This window comes from Hemibagrus wyckioides, linkage group LG07 (assembly GCF_019097595.1).
Source record: "Hemibagrus wyckioides isolate EC202008001 linkage group LG07, SWU_Hwy_1.0, whole genome shotgun sequence".
NCBI classification, from domain to species: Eukaryota; Metazoa; Chordata; class Actinopteri; order Siluriformes; family Bagridae; genus Hemibagrus; species Hemibagrus wyckioides.
In genome coordinates this window covers 8,865,404-8,881,469 of record NC_080716.1, presented here as the reverse complement: position 1 = coordinate 8,881,469, position 16,066 = coordinate 8,865,404, and the positions used below count along the sequence as shown (strand labels likewise).

General features: G+C 39.5%; 1 protein-coding gene across 3 annotated transcripts; it reads right to left on the bottom strand.

Moving 5' to 3' along the window:
• Positions 1–144: 144 nt before the first annotated feature.
• otulinb (OTU deubiquitinase with linear linkage specificity b) lies at positions 145–14,485 on the bottom strand. Of its 3 annotated transcripts, XM_058394898.1 has the most exons (10): positions 14,246–14,485; positions 13,820–14,004; positions 9,591–9,791; positions 9,381–9,463; positions 9,043–9,155; positions 8,334–8,477; positions 7,862–7,972; positions 5,250–5,519; positions 4,156–4,450; positions 145–339 (listed from the first exon to the last, which is right to left on the bottom strand). In XM_058394898.1, exons 2-9 carry the CDS (start codon positions 13,957–13,959, stop codon positions 4,184–4,186), a joined length of 1,329 nt encoding a protein of 442 aa, XP_058250881.1. In that variant the 5' UTR covers positions 13,960–14,004; positions 14,246–14,485; the 3' UTR covers positions 145–339; positions 4,156–4,183. The 3 variants fall into 3 exon arrangements, with proteins under 3 accessions (XP_058250881.1, XP_058250878.1, XP_058250879.1); XM_058394895.1 differs by lacking the exon at positions 145–339 and having other exon boundaries at positions 2,393–4,450; positions 14,246–14,483; XM_058394896.1 differs by lacking the exons at positions 145–339; positions 14,246–14,485 and having other exon boundaries at positions 2,393–4,450; positions 13,820–14,099.
• Positions 14,486–16,066: the final 1,581 nt, after the last annotated feature.

Genomic DNA, 16,066 nt, shown 5'->3' with positions numbered 1-16,066 from the left:
AAAAGTCTCCGTTTTATTTTTAGTGTTAACTGATCTGCATACAATTACGAAAAGCGATCTAAGATGAATTAACCATTTAAAGACCACATGAATTGCATCCTTGATGACAAATACAGTATTTATGAAAATATTTTAAAAGGAATAAATTGGATACAGGAAATGAAAAACAAAACAAAACATTGTAAGGAACACTGAAAGCATAATTAATAAGATTGCACAATATATTATTAACCAATGTGTGTGTGAGATTGTGCCCAGTGATGGGTTGGCACACTGTCCAGGGTGTCCTCCGTCTTGTGCCCTGAGGCCCAAGGGATAGGCTCCAGGTTCCATGCGACCCTGTGTAGGATACACAAAATGGATGTTTCTGACTACTATTATGAAAATTTTCTATTTATGTGTCAGTTGGATTGGATCATGTTTTGCAGTAAGTACTGCTGTAACACTGTATGTCCAAAATGTATCTAATATTTTGTCTAGATATATAAAAAATTTGAAAAATATAAATCAGGGATATTGTACAATCTTGTGTTGCAAAAAAGTTATTTAACATACGGCAACCATTAACCATTAGTTGGCAGGCACCTCATCAACTCCTACTGGCAAAATGACAGTTGACCGCTGATGAAAAAGTTGAATACGCAGAAATAAAATAATGGCCAATGCTCAGGGTCAGATCAGACTCACTACCAGAAAGCAATATCTCTGTCCTGACCATCAGATTATCAAGTGAAGTTACAAATGATGTTAACAGCAACTCAAATAATAATAATGTGGAAATAAAGAAAAAAAAAAAAGTTTGGTGTGGAGGAACTGGACTGGCCTGCACAGAGTCCTGACCTCAACCTGATGGAACACCTTTGGGATAAATTAGAGTGGAGACTGTGAGCCAGGCCAAAACTGGGACGTCTGCCTTTACATACACACGAATGTAATATGGAGGCCCTTTGCAGCTATAACGGCTTCAACTCTCCTGGGAAGGTTTTCCACAAAGTTTAGGAGTGTGTTTGTGGGAATTTTTGACCAGTCCACTAGAAGCACATTTATGACATCAGGCAGTGACGTTGGATGAGAAGGTCTGGCTCACAGTCTCCACTCTAATTCATCCCAAAGGTGTTCTATCAGGTTGAGGTCAGGACCCTGTGCAAGCAAGTCAACTTCCTCCACACCAAACTCTCTCATCCATGTCTGCGCTGGTGTACAGTCATGTTGAAACAGGAAGGGGTCATCCCCAAACTGTTCCCACAAAGTTGGGAGCATGAAATTGTTCATGGTATGCTGGAGCATTGAGAGTTCCTTTCATTGGAATTAAGGGGCCGAGCCCAACACCTGATAAACAAGGACTGAATTCAATAATTTGGAGGGGTGTCCAAAAACTTTTGGCAATATAGCCTATTGACTGTTAGAAAATATATAAAACAAGGTGTGGCTAGTTTGGATTAAATAATTAAGTAAATAAGGTGCATTACATAAGAATTGTCAAAATCTTTTCAAGCTCAGATCTTAAACAGTTAAGCAGGTGGAGTTTGAACGATTTTTTTTTTCACTCCTCCAAACCAACTCCACTATGCCATGTATACAAAAACTGATGGTGGTTCAACTAGAGTTGACATTAGTCGATTCACGTTGAGCAGAAATGATGGCCGCCAATGATGTTGGAGACGTCAAGGACAGCGATATGCATCAGCCACTGTTGTGGTGGTGTTACAGTCTGGGCAGGTGTGTCTACTCAATACAGAACTGCCCTACATCTTGTGAATGGTACAGTGACAAGCCAATACTACCTGAATAACATCATTAATCCAGTCATTGTGCCCCTGCATGAACAACACAGGCCTAATTTCATCTTCATGGATGACAATGCTCCAGCTCATCGAGGTCGCATCATTAGGGAAAGGCTGCTGGAGGCTGGGGTACTTCAAATGGAGTGGCCTGCACTTTCTCCAGACCTGAATCACATAGAAAACCTATGGGATCAGCTGAGTTGCCGTGTAGAGGCTCGTAACCCTGCACCCCAGAACCTCAATGACCTGAGGGCCGCCCTTCAAGAAGAGTGGAATGTCATGCCTCAGCAGACAATAAGTCGACTCGTGAACAGCATGAGATGTCGTTGTCAAGCTGTAATTGATGGTCAAGGGCACATGACAAATTATTGAGACATTGACATTTTTTGTTGTGGTATACCCACCACTGTTGGTGGCTTTTGTTTCAATAAATTGTTTGAGATGAGGAAATCACCACTGCATGCTTCTACTTAAATGCCCTACTTTCATGATATAATATCACTGTAGCATGAACTTTTTACATTTTCCATAAATTTCACCCAAAAGCCAAATATCTTTAACTTTTTGCGAGTAGTATATATAAAAAAAGGATCGGAAATAAAGCTACATTTGCATTTCTTGTACGATTTAATTTTTTTTGCAGAATGATATATTTGCTTAAAAAATGTATGCAAATGGATGGAAAACAAAAGCTATGTAACAATAAAATTATTCATAAAATAATAAACCTCAGTTACACACACACACACAAAAAAAATTAAATACATGACATTTGGGAGAATTACAGCTTATCCATTTCATTTTTATATATTATACCAGCAAGGTGAAAAACCTCCTTTCGGAATACTTAAAATTGCACATTTTCCATTTTTTATTTACAATCTAGTCTTTTCCAAATATACTTCTATAATTCTGTTAATGGTTTAACACAATAATCCCTGAATTGTGCATCAACATTATTCCATTATAGCTTTGCTAAACCTGTGCAAACAGGTCTAGTCTAATAAACAGGCTGGTAGACTGCATTACTGCAATTAAATAAATGTACAAAACAGAAGGAGACTTGAGGAAGGAAATGTGAGAAGAGATGGAAATGTAAAAGGCTGAGTACATTTTCAATATAGTCTTTTCACATATCACTATATAGAGTATAGGGTACAGGGTTAGGATGAGGTGTTAAGCTACCACTGGTGTGGTGGTTACTGTAAAGCCTTGTATATATGCACCCTCCAGTTTCTACCTCAGTGGGTTTGACTGTGCTGTTTGAACATGGCTGTGCAGAGTGCTTTTGGTACAGAGATCAGTACAGATTCTGATTCTGAAAGCGTTTCACATATGAGCTACTGACAGGACAAAAAGCAACAGTACACTTCGATTTGAGTTTGTTTTGGCAATTCCAGCATTTGGTTATCAGTTAGGAGAAGGTAAATTTCTATTTCCTGTGGTAACATGATGTGTATACTCTTTAACAAAGAACCGAGTACTTCTTGTTTGAAAGCTAGGTGCAAATGGGGAAAAAAAAAAAAAAAAATACAAACTGAGTTGAATGTGTGAATATGTAAATTGTGTGTAGTATTAAATCACGCTCGTCACTGAACATTATATTCAGCTCTGCTAATGTTTTGCCAGCATGCATACAGGCTACTAAGCTCGTTTTTTAATTCAGTTTTAGCTAACTGGTTTTTAAATGAACTGCATTAGCTAGCTACATTAGTTACCTTGGCTCGAGTAGGTTTGCTGTGAAGAAGAGCAAGAAGTTGTTTCACTTCGGAAAGTGTGATGTATACGGCTGTGTGGAAAACATATACAGCGTGTTTGGCTTCATTACGTCAGAATGCCTTGTTGCTAATAAGCAATAGCAGCTGATTGTCAAGAACAATACCTAGAAATGTCTGGGGACACTTTTCTCAGCTACTCTGCAATGCTTGCTGTTGTGCACTTCTTGTGCCGAGTTTTATTTTTTGAAATATTAGAACAGGTTACTTCTATTGTAGAAATGAGCACTCACAGCAGTGAGAAAATCACATTTTTGCCATTATTAATCATGAAATATGGTCATTTCGTGGCGTCCGTCATTATCATTATGACGCACATTAGCCCTAAGTCACATTGCACCATTTAGTATTGATTGTTGGTATTGCAGCATCTTTCAAAAGCACGAGTAAATAAGCATGTTATTGGCCTGAAACCATATAGAAGTATCCATACAGACAGTTCCAATAGCATCAATATTCACATGGTGATTAGCTCATCTATTATTTATTGAAAGGAAAAAAAAAAACCCTCCTCAGATGCTGAATTCTATACAAAAATGCATAAAAACTGGGAGGTTTGTGGCCGAAAATCATCCGACATAATGAAGCCTCCAAACCTGAATGGTGTCCCTCATCAGATTTTCTCTACAGAAGTGTAGTTCTTCCTGTTCCACTTGAAGGCTTGTTCCATATGGGCCTGATTGGCTTGTCGTGTTTTGCCGATTCTAGTTTGGACTGTTTAGGCACTGGCACGTTATAGTGTCGATCGTCTTCTGTGAGCAGGCTCAGGCAAGGCCACTCTGTCCTGTGGTCATCTGGATAGTAGGTGATGAACTCCTCAGTGTCTGTCTTGTAGAGTCGAAAGGCCTGTAGCGTATGCTCTAGGGAGTAGCCGAGCAGAAACATCTCCACCTGCAGCAAACAGAAAAGGTGGTTAGTGACTCATATATCCTTTACTAAGTGGCTAATCTGCAAATATCTGGAACAACATGACAGGACATGTGCATGTGCACGGACATCGTATCAGAACGGAAGTTAGCTAACATGTTTCAGCATATCGTTATAGAACATGATGAACAATTGATAATCAGACTTAATAATAATGTTGCTGTTTACATGGAATGAGAATGATGATTAAACATCTGCATATAACCAGTCTGCAAATTTATGGTCAGTTTATGGATTTTCATTTTCATAGAAATCCATTAAGTCATTTCTAATTTATCATCAAGGCATAGATAGAACAATGCTAACGTATACCAAGACCTGCTGGCATGTTAGCAATATTTTTTATATTTGTTCACTTGAATAAATATAAAAGCTGTCAAACAGCTTAACCACTGAGCTACTACTGCCCCTAGTTTGCAGTCTTTTTATTCTCTTATAAATGGCACAATGAGTCGACACCATTGAGAGAGGATATTTCCACAGAATTTCTAGTTTCTGGGCTTGTGCAACTGTAGATAAAGAGAGTCAGCAATTACCTGGGATAAACACAGAATGTCTGTCCTTTAGAAACCTTGTAGCAGGTTTCAAACTGTGTTAGTTTAAATTTTTTCCTGTGATGACATCTGTACATGGTGCAACTACTTCAGCTCTGCTTATTACTGCTGTAATAGTACATGGAACACAGGCAAGCTATCACTGGACTTTACTGCTGGTCAGGAAGTCAGGATTCCTTGTTTTTATAAAGCTTCGTTCAAGTTCTCACCTGTTCGAGACCTCCGCTGAAACCCACATGTCTAAGGTGATTAGTGAGGAAGCTCCTGGGACATTTAGAGGTGTCACGGGCAAAAAGTAGCCAGCAGAACTCAGGCACACTGGAGCCCTTCTGCATGTCATAGTGTAACTGAATGACTGTCTTCAGCATCAAGAACTTCAGGGCCTCCAGCAGCTCATATTCTTCACGGTCCCCCACAAACAGTTTTTGGCAAAAACGTTCCCGCTCTGCTTGACTCTTACACTGTATTGCCTCGTGCCACTGGGGGGTGGGGGGTGGGGGGGTGAAAAGAGAAATATCAATCAGTCAGGTCTTCATGTAAATCAGACAAAATCCAAGTCTACCCTCAATTCTTTATTCATTATAGTGTTTTATAAGTAGAATTAATATCACCCTCCTTTTCATAAATATTAAATGCAAGGTCACATGAATTAGAAAAAAATATGTACAAAGCAAAACATAATACAGTAAATCTTGCCCAAAACAAGAACAACTCAAGCACTGACATGTTAAAAGAGTGCATGTCAGCACTGGTTCTTGGAATGTTTAACAATTCCTGATACTTTAGCACAGTGTTTGAATTATAGGGAGACATTTATTGTGATCGACTAGCTACTCATGAAGAACAGGAATATAGAGTACCTTCAAAAGTATTATCTCTTTGGCAAAAACATCAACACACCCTCAGACTTCAGGCTCTTAAATTAAGAGGGATAAAAGTAAACAAAGTGGCAGCTATAACCAATATCCACATCAATTCTGAATAATCACATCTAAGAGTTTTTTTATGCCTTTGCTATACGTTCTCAGTACTTAGATGTCATTTGTCAGATGTCCTTATAAAGGCTGACCTACAGAAATCTCTATCAAGAAAATAAATCCTCATACTGCTTGACTATTTCAGGGACCCCCTGCTGGGATGAGTGCATAGTATAGAAAAACACACAAGACAGTATTTAATAATAAAGTAGCACTTTATTATTAAATACTGTCTTGTGTGTTTTTCTATACTATTTGGTTATGAGAATCAGCTTTCTGACGTTAGGCTAGATCAACAGGTCCTGTCAAGCTAATAGTGACCTGCAGGTTATGCTGACATTTTCTAATCTGTTGATTGGCAAAGGGTTTAGTTTCACCAATGATACCCGTGTTGCATTACTGGTAGTCTTACCAAATAGAGTGCTACAGCTATGCTCGAGTTGCAAGTGGGGTAGTTGAGGGGAGGGGGTTAAGCGGTCTCAATGCTCCTCCTATAGCCCATAGGTAGGACCTGAAACATGTCTGGCAACACCTTCATTAGAGCAATCTCCCAGTGAACTTAGAGAACATCAAGAGAGGCTAAACAGTTCACTGGCAATGGAACAGACTTCTAGGAAAAAAAAAGTTCAGTCCATTTTATTATATTCCCAATCAGATTCATCTCATCAGTGATCCCATTTGGCTTGGTGTGGAATACCAGCCTATGACTGGACCCCAAATGCCATAGATAAAAAAGTGTGTCCCTGCTTCTGTAAAAAGGATCTATGGATTGGCTCACAGAAATGCACTGCACTGCAATTAGAATCCGTCCAGTTGGGAGCATTGCCCCATTGGGAAGATACTGACCCCTCTTTTAAAAACTGGAGGGTGTGATGTGGTGCCATGGGGGAACACATCAACCAACAGGAATTCAGTGGGGTTAGTCTAGCCCTGACGTTCTTCTTGCGAGTTCCAAGACTGCGATGGTGTGAGGGGTACATTGTAAACATAGCTTGAATGTCCAAGCTCTGAGGGGTACTGGCACCCTTAAGAAGTAGCTAACACCTGGGAACCATTTTATTAAGTGCTGGGGGACCTCACTGCTAGTGGCAGTGCAAAGTCCTTTCCACCTGTAGTGCATATTTTCCCATGCTGTACAGAATACATCAACCAGGCCAGCAACATCCACTGTAGCCTTCACTAAATGTTGGAAGGCCATGCTTGCTTCCTCCCCGAGCATCTTCCTCCCTTAATGGACTTCCCATCTTCCTTAATGAAATTTCCTATACACAGCTGGCTGTCAAAACTGTGATCTAGCAGACCAGGAAACTCAAATGAAGTCAGTACTATTCAGTATTAATACTAGGACACTTGCCCTAAGGTCCTAATGTATGACAATCTGGCCTAGAACCTGTTCCTTTTGTGCTCATGATTGTTCATTTGTTGTTCAATTTCCAGTATTCTGACTTTTCTTCAGTGACAGCAAGTGGCCTTCTTCACTAATGGTGAATATGGCACTCATCACTGCACACAGGAGCACTGAGGTTGGCATCCACCCACTACAGTCACCTTCGGGCAATTCACTAAACTTTGCATCAAGGCTAATGATCTTACAATATCACTCACATAATAACACTTATAATCAGTATACACCCTGTGATTCAGGGCTTCAAAACTAATGCCTCCATCGGTAAAATTGAGTCAAAGCCACACAATGAATCTATGACTTTAAACTGTTACTGTTTTCTGCATTTGGTACAGCATTTTGTAGTATGTAACCTCCCTTTGTCCATTCGGACAATGGCTGTGAGATGGACGCATTAACTGGCTGTGAAATAGGATCGAATAGAATATGTAAGTGTTACCCTAAGGCTCAGGAGCTTCAGACATTGTTCCAACTGCTCCACTGCTCCTCCTTTTTCTCTGCTCGCAAAAGGGAACTTCCATTCTTCCACCAAATCTTGCACACACTGCAGCTGTATTGAACACAAAACATAGGTTCCTCAGCTGCCTATTAGACCTAATCAACTTAAACATATGATGTCTGTATGCCATTTTGTTTCTGTTAATGTCTGTTAATGACTAAATCCAAAGACAGATTTAGTAGTCTATCTAATAAAACCATAACTGGAATATTCTAGCACTTATTATTACTTAGATTATAACAACGGTAATGTACTTATATGAACCATAAGTTCATACATATAAATACTTTCAGCAGCTCTTGACTGTAAACTTGTCCTAGACAAGGAAGTCAGAAAACTACACCGAGATTAGTAAAATGTAATCTATAAAGTATTTGTGTGTATGGTTTCTTGAAGAATACTGAAAACGAACCTGAACATTTTCAGAATCATGCAGCCAGTTACTGAGTTTGCTCGTCTGATTGAAGAGCTGAAAGAGGGCCGCTCTCAGAGCGCAGTAGTTATCACCTCGTACTCTGCGCAGACTATCAAACTTTTGAGCTACTGCTCCATATCCCTAAAGAAAACAGCACAGCACACGGAGATAGTGTGAGGGCAAATCCTAGCTAATGCAGAGACATGTCCAGCACTGTGTAGAACAATGTAACAAGGATTGTTGTAAGGTACAAAGGATGTTTAGCAGAAAAGAAATTGCATGAAAACTTGAAAAAGCAAATATAATAGAATAAAACATAAAATAAATAATTATTTAATGTAAGTACACCTACTACTTTGGTTCAAACGGCTTAAATATGTAACCAAGTAAGAATTTCTCAAAACCTGAGCTGACTTTATAATTAAATGCAACAGGGTAGGACATAATCATGAATAATATGAGCTCATGAGTGAGGAAAGCAATGCAAAATGAATAAGGAAAGCAATGGGGTGGTGATGGTGCCACATTCCTTATAAGAAATTAAGCGTAATTATTGCATGGCCTACTTCACTTTGTTCTCTTTACAGACCTTTATATATTTATCTTAAAAGATCACTGAAAGATATTGCTGTAGCCAAAAACATTAGTGTAAAGAATCAGATTTTGCATTATAAAGCAAATGCTGTGTAAACGCTGTAAAGCATACCTTTCTGATGAGGTGACTTTTGGTGGTGTTTCCTTTCCACTCTCTCTGACTGTAGGAGAGCAGACCTTCAGGAGCTGACACGCTGGTCTGGTCCTCAAAATTAAGCACAGAAGCTAAAAAATAAAGAAAAATATGACCTTTCAAAGCTGATACACAAATGAGCTAAAAATACACTGAACGTTGTTTCACTTCACTGTGTACTGCATCAGCTATATATGGTTGAAGTGACAATAAAGCTTCTTTGACTTGAACCACATCTTCCACAGGAATTTCACCTGCTTTCATAAAGTTACTAGTGTTTAATCTTTGATTTAGAAAAAGATTGTTTGCTTTAATACCTGCTTTTGACAGCTGTCTTTCAGTATGCTTCTCCTGCCTTTCCTGTTCTATTTCCTCTGCTGCCCTGTATAGATCCTCCTCACTGTGAAAGAGGAACATGGTCAAAACATGTTGATATTTGACCTATATATAAAAATGTGTGTACATTCTGGTTGATGTCATGCTGCTGACATGGTTTGACTAGTTAGATCTGTTGATAAGTGCAGCACCTGTTATCTTCCTCTGCTGCTGACATCTCCTCCGGGTACCACTTGCACAGATGACTATCTTGTTTCGACCACTTGACTTTGTTCTCAGGAGCTGCTTTTATACTGGAAGACATTTCTCTGATTTTTTCATGTTTCGACGGACATGCATCCTTTTTACTGGCAGCAGCTGGAACAGTTTGACTGGGCTTCTTGACAGATAATCTAGAGAATAGAAATTGGCTCATTATTGTTCAAAATGTCTGTATGAATCACATAGAATACTGATATCAATAAGTTGATCTGCCCAGATATAGAGAATATGAGATTAGCAATGATGATACAGTCTTCTCCGAAAGTATTGGAACATTAAGCCCAACTCTTTTGTTGTTGTGTTGTTTTTTTTTTTTTTTTTGGCTATAAGCTGGATCACAGAGGAAAAGATGAATATGTGATGATAGTTCAGAACATCATTTTTACATCTAGCTGTGTTAAACAACTTAGAACATGGCACCTTTTGTTTAAACCCATCCATTACTTTAAGCGATCGATATATGAGTGACGGGTGTTTCCTGTTAGATTCATTTTAAAACAACTAATAGCACTCAATATCTCTAGTTGGTCTGAGCCCTGGGTTTCACCTGTATGAAGACCCAAGAGCTGTCTATAGGGGAAAAGCATCTTTGATCTGTGAAAATAAACATAGCCAGATGACAGAAACATTGCGTGAGCTATGAAGAAAAACTCAAAACTGGCTGTCAGTGACATCACCAACAACCTCCATAGGACAGGGGTAAAGGAATCACAATATACTAGTCAAGATATACAAATAAGATCCACAAAAGTTCTGGAACCAAGATTAACCTCTGCGAGTGATGGAAAGGCCAAAGTGTGGAAAAAGAAAGGATCTGATCATGAGATATTTTCTTTCTCCACAGAATGAAGGTCATGTCATAGCTTGGGCTTGCACGGCTGCGTAGGGAACAGGCTCACTAATCTTTATCGGTGAGGTAAGACATTCTATCTACCAGTTTACAGAGAAATGCATCCAATCTAATTGGGTGAAACTTTAACATACAGCAAGACAATGAGCCAAAACACACTGACAACAAAACAAAGGACTTTGATAAAAAAGTGAAGGCTTTAGAGTGGCCAGCAATCGATCTCCTGACGAGAAGACTAAAGGGAGAAACCCCCCTGAAACAACTTGATCAGGCATAACATTATGAGCAGTGAGAGGTGAAGTGAATAACACGGAGTATCTCCTCATCATGGCACCTGTTAGTGGGTGGGATATATTAGGCAGCAAGTGAACATTTTGTCCTCAAAGTTGTTGTGTTAAAAGCAGGAAAAATGGGCAAGTGTAAGGATCTGAGCGAGTTTGATGAAGGGCCAAGGAATGAACAGTGGTCAACCGGCAACAGGGTCACGGACGACCAAGGCTTACTGATGCACTTGGGGGAGCGAAGGCTGGCCCGTCTGATCCAATCCAACAGACGAGCTACTGTTGCTTAAATTGCTGAAGAAGTTAATGCTGGTTCTGACAGAAAGGTGTCACAATACACAGTGCATGACGGGTCAGGGCTGTTTTGGAAGCAATAGGGGGTCCCCCTTTTGCTTCCAAAACAGCCCTGACCCGTACACAATATTAGGCAGGTGGTCATAAGGTTATGCCTGATCAGTGTAAATTTCAGGAAATGAAATTCTGATCTATCAACTTACATTCATCTTTTGATCTCAAACAAACGTCTTCGATATATAACAAACAATTCAGTCGAACCTGGACTTTATGGACTTACCCCCACACGACATGACATTCTACCTCAGCTGATTGTCTCGCACGCAATAATTGCACTACTTTGCATACTCTGCACACATCTTTGTGTGCAGACATAAATTGGACATTTATATTTGTATATATACATACATACACACACCATTTAAATTTGTCCATTTACATCTACATACACTATATTGCCAAAAGTATTCGCTCACCCATCCAAATAATCAGAATCAGGTATTCCAATCACTTCCATGGCCACAGGTGTATAAAATCAAGCACCTAGGCATGCAGACTGTTTTTACAAACATTTGTGAAAGAATGGGTCGCTCTCAGGAGCTCAGTGAATTCCAGCATGGAACTGTGATAGGATGCCACCTGTGCAACAAATCCAGTCGTGAAATTTCCTCGCTCCTAAATATTCCACAGTCAACTGTCAGCTGTATTATAAGAACGTGGAAGTGTTTGGGAACGACAGCAACTCAGCCACGAAGTGGTAGGCCACGTAAACTGACGGAGCGGGGTCAGCAGATGCTGAGGCGCATAGTGCGAAGAGGTCACCAACTTTCTGCAGAGTCAATCGCTACAGACCTCCAAACTTCATGTGGCCTTCAGATTAGCTCAAGAACAGTGCGCAGAGAGCTTCATGGAATGGGTTTCCATGGCCGAGCAGCTGCATCCAAGCCATACATCACCAAGTGCAATGCAAAGCGTCGGATGCAGTGGTGTAAAGCACGCCACCACTGGACTCTAGAGCAGTGGAGACGCGTTCTCTGGAGTGACGAATCGCGCTTCTCCATCTGGCAATCTGATGGACGAGTCTGGGTTTGGCGGTTGCCAGGAGAACGGTACTTGTCTGACTGCATTGTGCCAAGTGTAAAGTTTGGTGGAGGGGGGATTATGGTGTGGGGTTGTTTTTCAGGAGCTGGGCTTGGCCCCTTTCCAGTGAAAGGAACTCTGAATGCTTCAGCATACCAAGACATTTTGGACAATTCCATGCTCCCAACTTTGTGGGAACAGTTTGGAGCTGGCCCCTTCCTCTTCCAACATGACTGTGCACCAGTGACCAAAGCAAGGTCCATAAAGACATGGATGACAGAGTCTGGTGTGGAGGAACTTGACTGGCCTGCACAGAGTCCTGACCTCAACCCGATAGAACACCTTTAGGATGAATTAGAGCGGAGACTGAGAGCCAGGCCTTCTCGTCCAACATCAGTGTGTGACCTCACAAATGCGCTTCTGGAAGAATGGTCAAAAATTCCCATAAACACACTCCTAAACCTTGTGGACAGCCTTCCCAGAAGAGTTGAAGCTGTTATAGCTGCAAAGGGTGGACCGACGTCATATTGAACCCTATGGATTAGGAATGGGATGTCACTTAAGTTCATATGCGAGTCAAGGCAGGTGAGCGAATACTTTTGGCAATATAGTGTATATGTATATTATTGTATCTTTCTATATATTATAGAGTTTACACACATATTATTTATTTATATATTATTTTATTTTTATATATACTATATATTATACTATATTATATATATATATATATATTTATTTTATATTTACTGTTTATATTTATATTATATATACATACTATATTTCTATTTATCTATCTATCTATCTATCTATCTATCTATCTATCTATCTATATATATATATATATATACACATACATATATTTGCATATGCATAGCCGATATCTCTTGATTTTTCACAATTATTTTGTCTTTAATTTCTACATTTAATTTTCCCTATTTTTCTCTATATATTTTTTAACTATATCCCTTTATTTTTCATGTCCACACACTTAATTTTTTACTCTTTTCTTTCTTCAAATGTAGGACAGTCGTAAAAAGCATTTCACTACATGTCGTACTGTGTATTATTTCGTATGTGATAAATAAAATTTAAATTTTTACTTGCCGTCCCAATATTTTTGGAAGGGAGTGTACATGTTGCTGTAAATAAGGACTACAGTATTTTAAATGTGTCCGATTGGATATAATTCAGAAGCCAGGTAATGTGTGTGGGTGGTATGGTTCTGTGTGTTGACTTTGTGTTATGTAAGCTATTTTCTTAATGCTTGTTAGCTCTTTGGAAACAGAAAGTTTAGAGTCGATTCTGATTCCTTGGGAATCGGTACTTAGGAATCGCTCGAGTCCTCATAATCTTCTCAGTGTAATGTGGTGTTGAGGGTGATGTGTGATGGCTAAGTACAGTCAAATCACCTAATCTCTACGACTTTCTGTCGCTTGTTCGAGTCGGAATTTGTTTCTCGATGTAAAAACGAATCCCCAGAACGAATCGTCAACGAATCGACTCACTCAGGAACCGACTCCCGACACTAGTCGTGTCATTTGTTTGTTCTTTTGATAATGTGTAAATACGTGTGCACAGAGATATTGTCCGCGCACATGTTCAAAAGTTTTGGAGTGAAACAGCAGTAGACATCAGATCGTGTAGCACTTACCCTACTTTCTTGGATTTTTTGCTCTTGCTGCAGGATTCAGGAGCCTCACGACACTGAGCTACAGTTCTTCCCCGGTTGGTGTTGGTTTTGTTAGTTTTGCGGTTGCGCCCATCATTCGCACCTGGCTCAGTGGGACGCATGTTGCAAATCACACAGCATCTCTCCTACACCTTGATAAGCAACAGCTACACACAAGCATAAACAATGTGAGGTAAACAAGCACTTACAAAGTGCCCCACATCTAGTAATCACTTCCGCATGATGGGATAAGTATTTGCATTTTCGTTAAGCGTCTTAGCAAAGATAAATAGCGGGTTAAGTCATAGTAAGCACATGATAAAACGATGACCAGGCAAATGGAAATAAATGTAGCATGACGTATATTTCGGTAATAGATTTCTTCAAATGTTTTTGTTTCTTATTTACCTTCTGGGTCCACGAAAGCTAACATGTAAATTAAAGTTAGCGACAGCCTGCTAATTGCCGCAGCAACAGACAAACTTCCGGTTTGTAGGCGATGTCGGGAAATGTAGTTCCTACTACAAGCGGTTAAACTACTAATGACTGTGAATACAGAATATGAGTGAACATCATAGCTCTAATTACTCCATTTGTGCAGCCTTTTTCTGGATCGAAATCACAGACGGTATAGATATGCGTGGACGTTTACTCCCAGTGTGCGGTCCTTTTTGATCGAAATGGGAGTCGCCATATTGGGAATATTGGAGCCAGACGCCGCTGCAGTCAGAGCATGCGCAGTAGATGGGTCCGCATCTTTAGACGCCCAAGTAAAGGAAAGCGCAAAGTGTACTACACCACCTGAGCAACAACTTTAGATGATGCGTTGGCTATAATAGCAAGTGTAGTGTTATTAATGAACATTTTACATACTAAAATATAGTTGCATAATTCGAACAAGAATATTGATCATACCCTATCTTTCCATCCATCCATCTGTAGTCCATAAGCATTTATGATCATTTGATGAAATCTTTCATTAATAACAAATCACACAGGGCACTCTAACTAATTATGCCTTATAGACATAATTTATTGTAAGATGCCACTGTAATGCAGGCAAGGAAACTTTAAAAAAACATTTTTTTTGCAAGCAAAACTGCACCGGCCTTGTTGCAGATAGTGGTTAAGGCTCTGGGTCGTTGACCGGAAGATCAGGGGTTCAAGCCCCAGCACCGCCAAGTTGCCACTGTTGGGCCCTTGAGCAAGGCCCTTAACCCTCTCTGCTCCAGGGGTGCCGTATCATGGCTGACCCTGTGCTCTGACCCCAACCTCCAAGGATGGGATATGCGAAGAAAGAATTTCACTGTGCTGTAATGTATATGTGACAAATAAAGGCTGTTTCATTTCATTAATGGTATAATGGTAGCAATCAAGTGCTAGGCAAGAATTTATTGTTACTAATTTTTATTTGATTCATTATGACACACTCAACTATCACAAAGTTAGTAGTTAATGTAAGGTAGCAAATAAAAATGTACTGGTAAACAGCAGCTAACCTTTACACTCAACACAATTCACTGTTCCATGACTTTCACCTGGCTCTGACGCCTGCAGCAACATACTCTAATCTTTCAGTGGCGCTTTTACACTAAGGTCGTACAGTAAATCATAGATTATTATGAAATGTAGTGTTTCGCTCACGTTGGTTTGCTAGATATTGGTACAAAGAGCTTAGGCCTCAAAATGAGCAACATTCTAGTAAAAACTTCAAAGAACTTCCCCACTGCTGTAAATCACATTGAGTTGAAATTCAACGATTACGTCATGCATTTGCGTCATATAATCATGAAATAATCAAAATAAATCCCTCACAGATGAAAGTCTATTATCACACTTTCTCTGAGCATGGTTAACTTTATTACTTTATACATGGTACTGGACTTTATTATCACCAGACTCTAGAATTTATTATCACCAGGAAATAAAGATCTGCTTATTAAAAATGACCAAAGATCTTGAATTCTAAGACAATGCACATCATTTCGAAATCATTTTGTAAAATTTTGCATAGATGGTTGCATATGACAAACATAAAAAAAATTTAGCCAGATTTCCAAAAGCTTCATAAATGCAGAGTTTCTGTGTGTGTGTGTTAAAGCCAGAATGATCAAGCATATGGATCAGAGAAACCATGTGAACTAAACCTGGTCACCTAATCTATGTTTAACTAAAAATATACCTTTTTTATACTGTTTGGTATCAATCTACTCAATATTTACTGGTGAA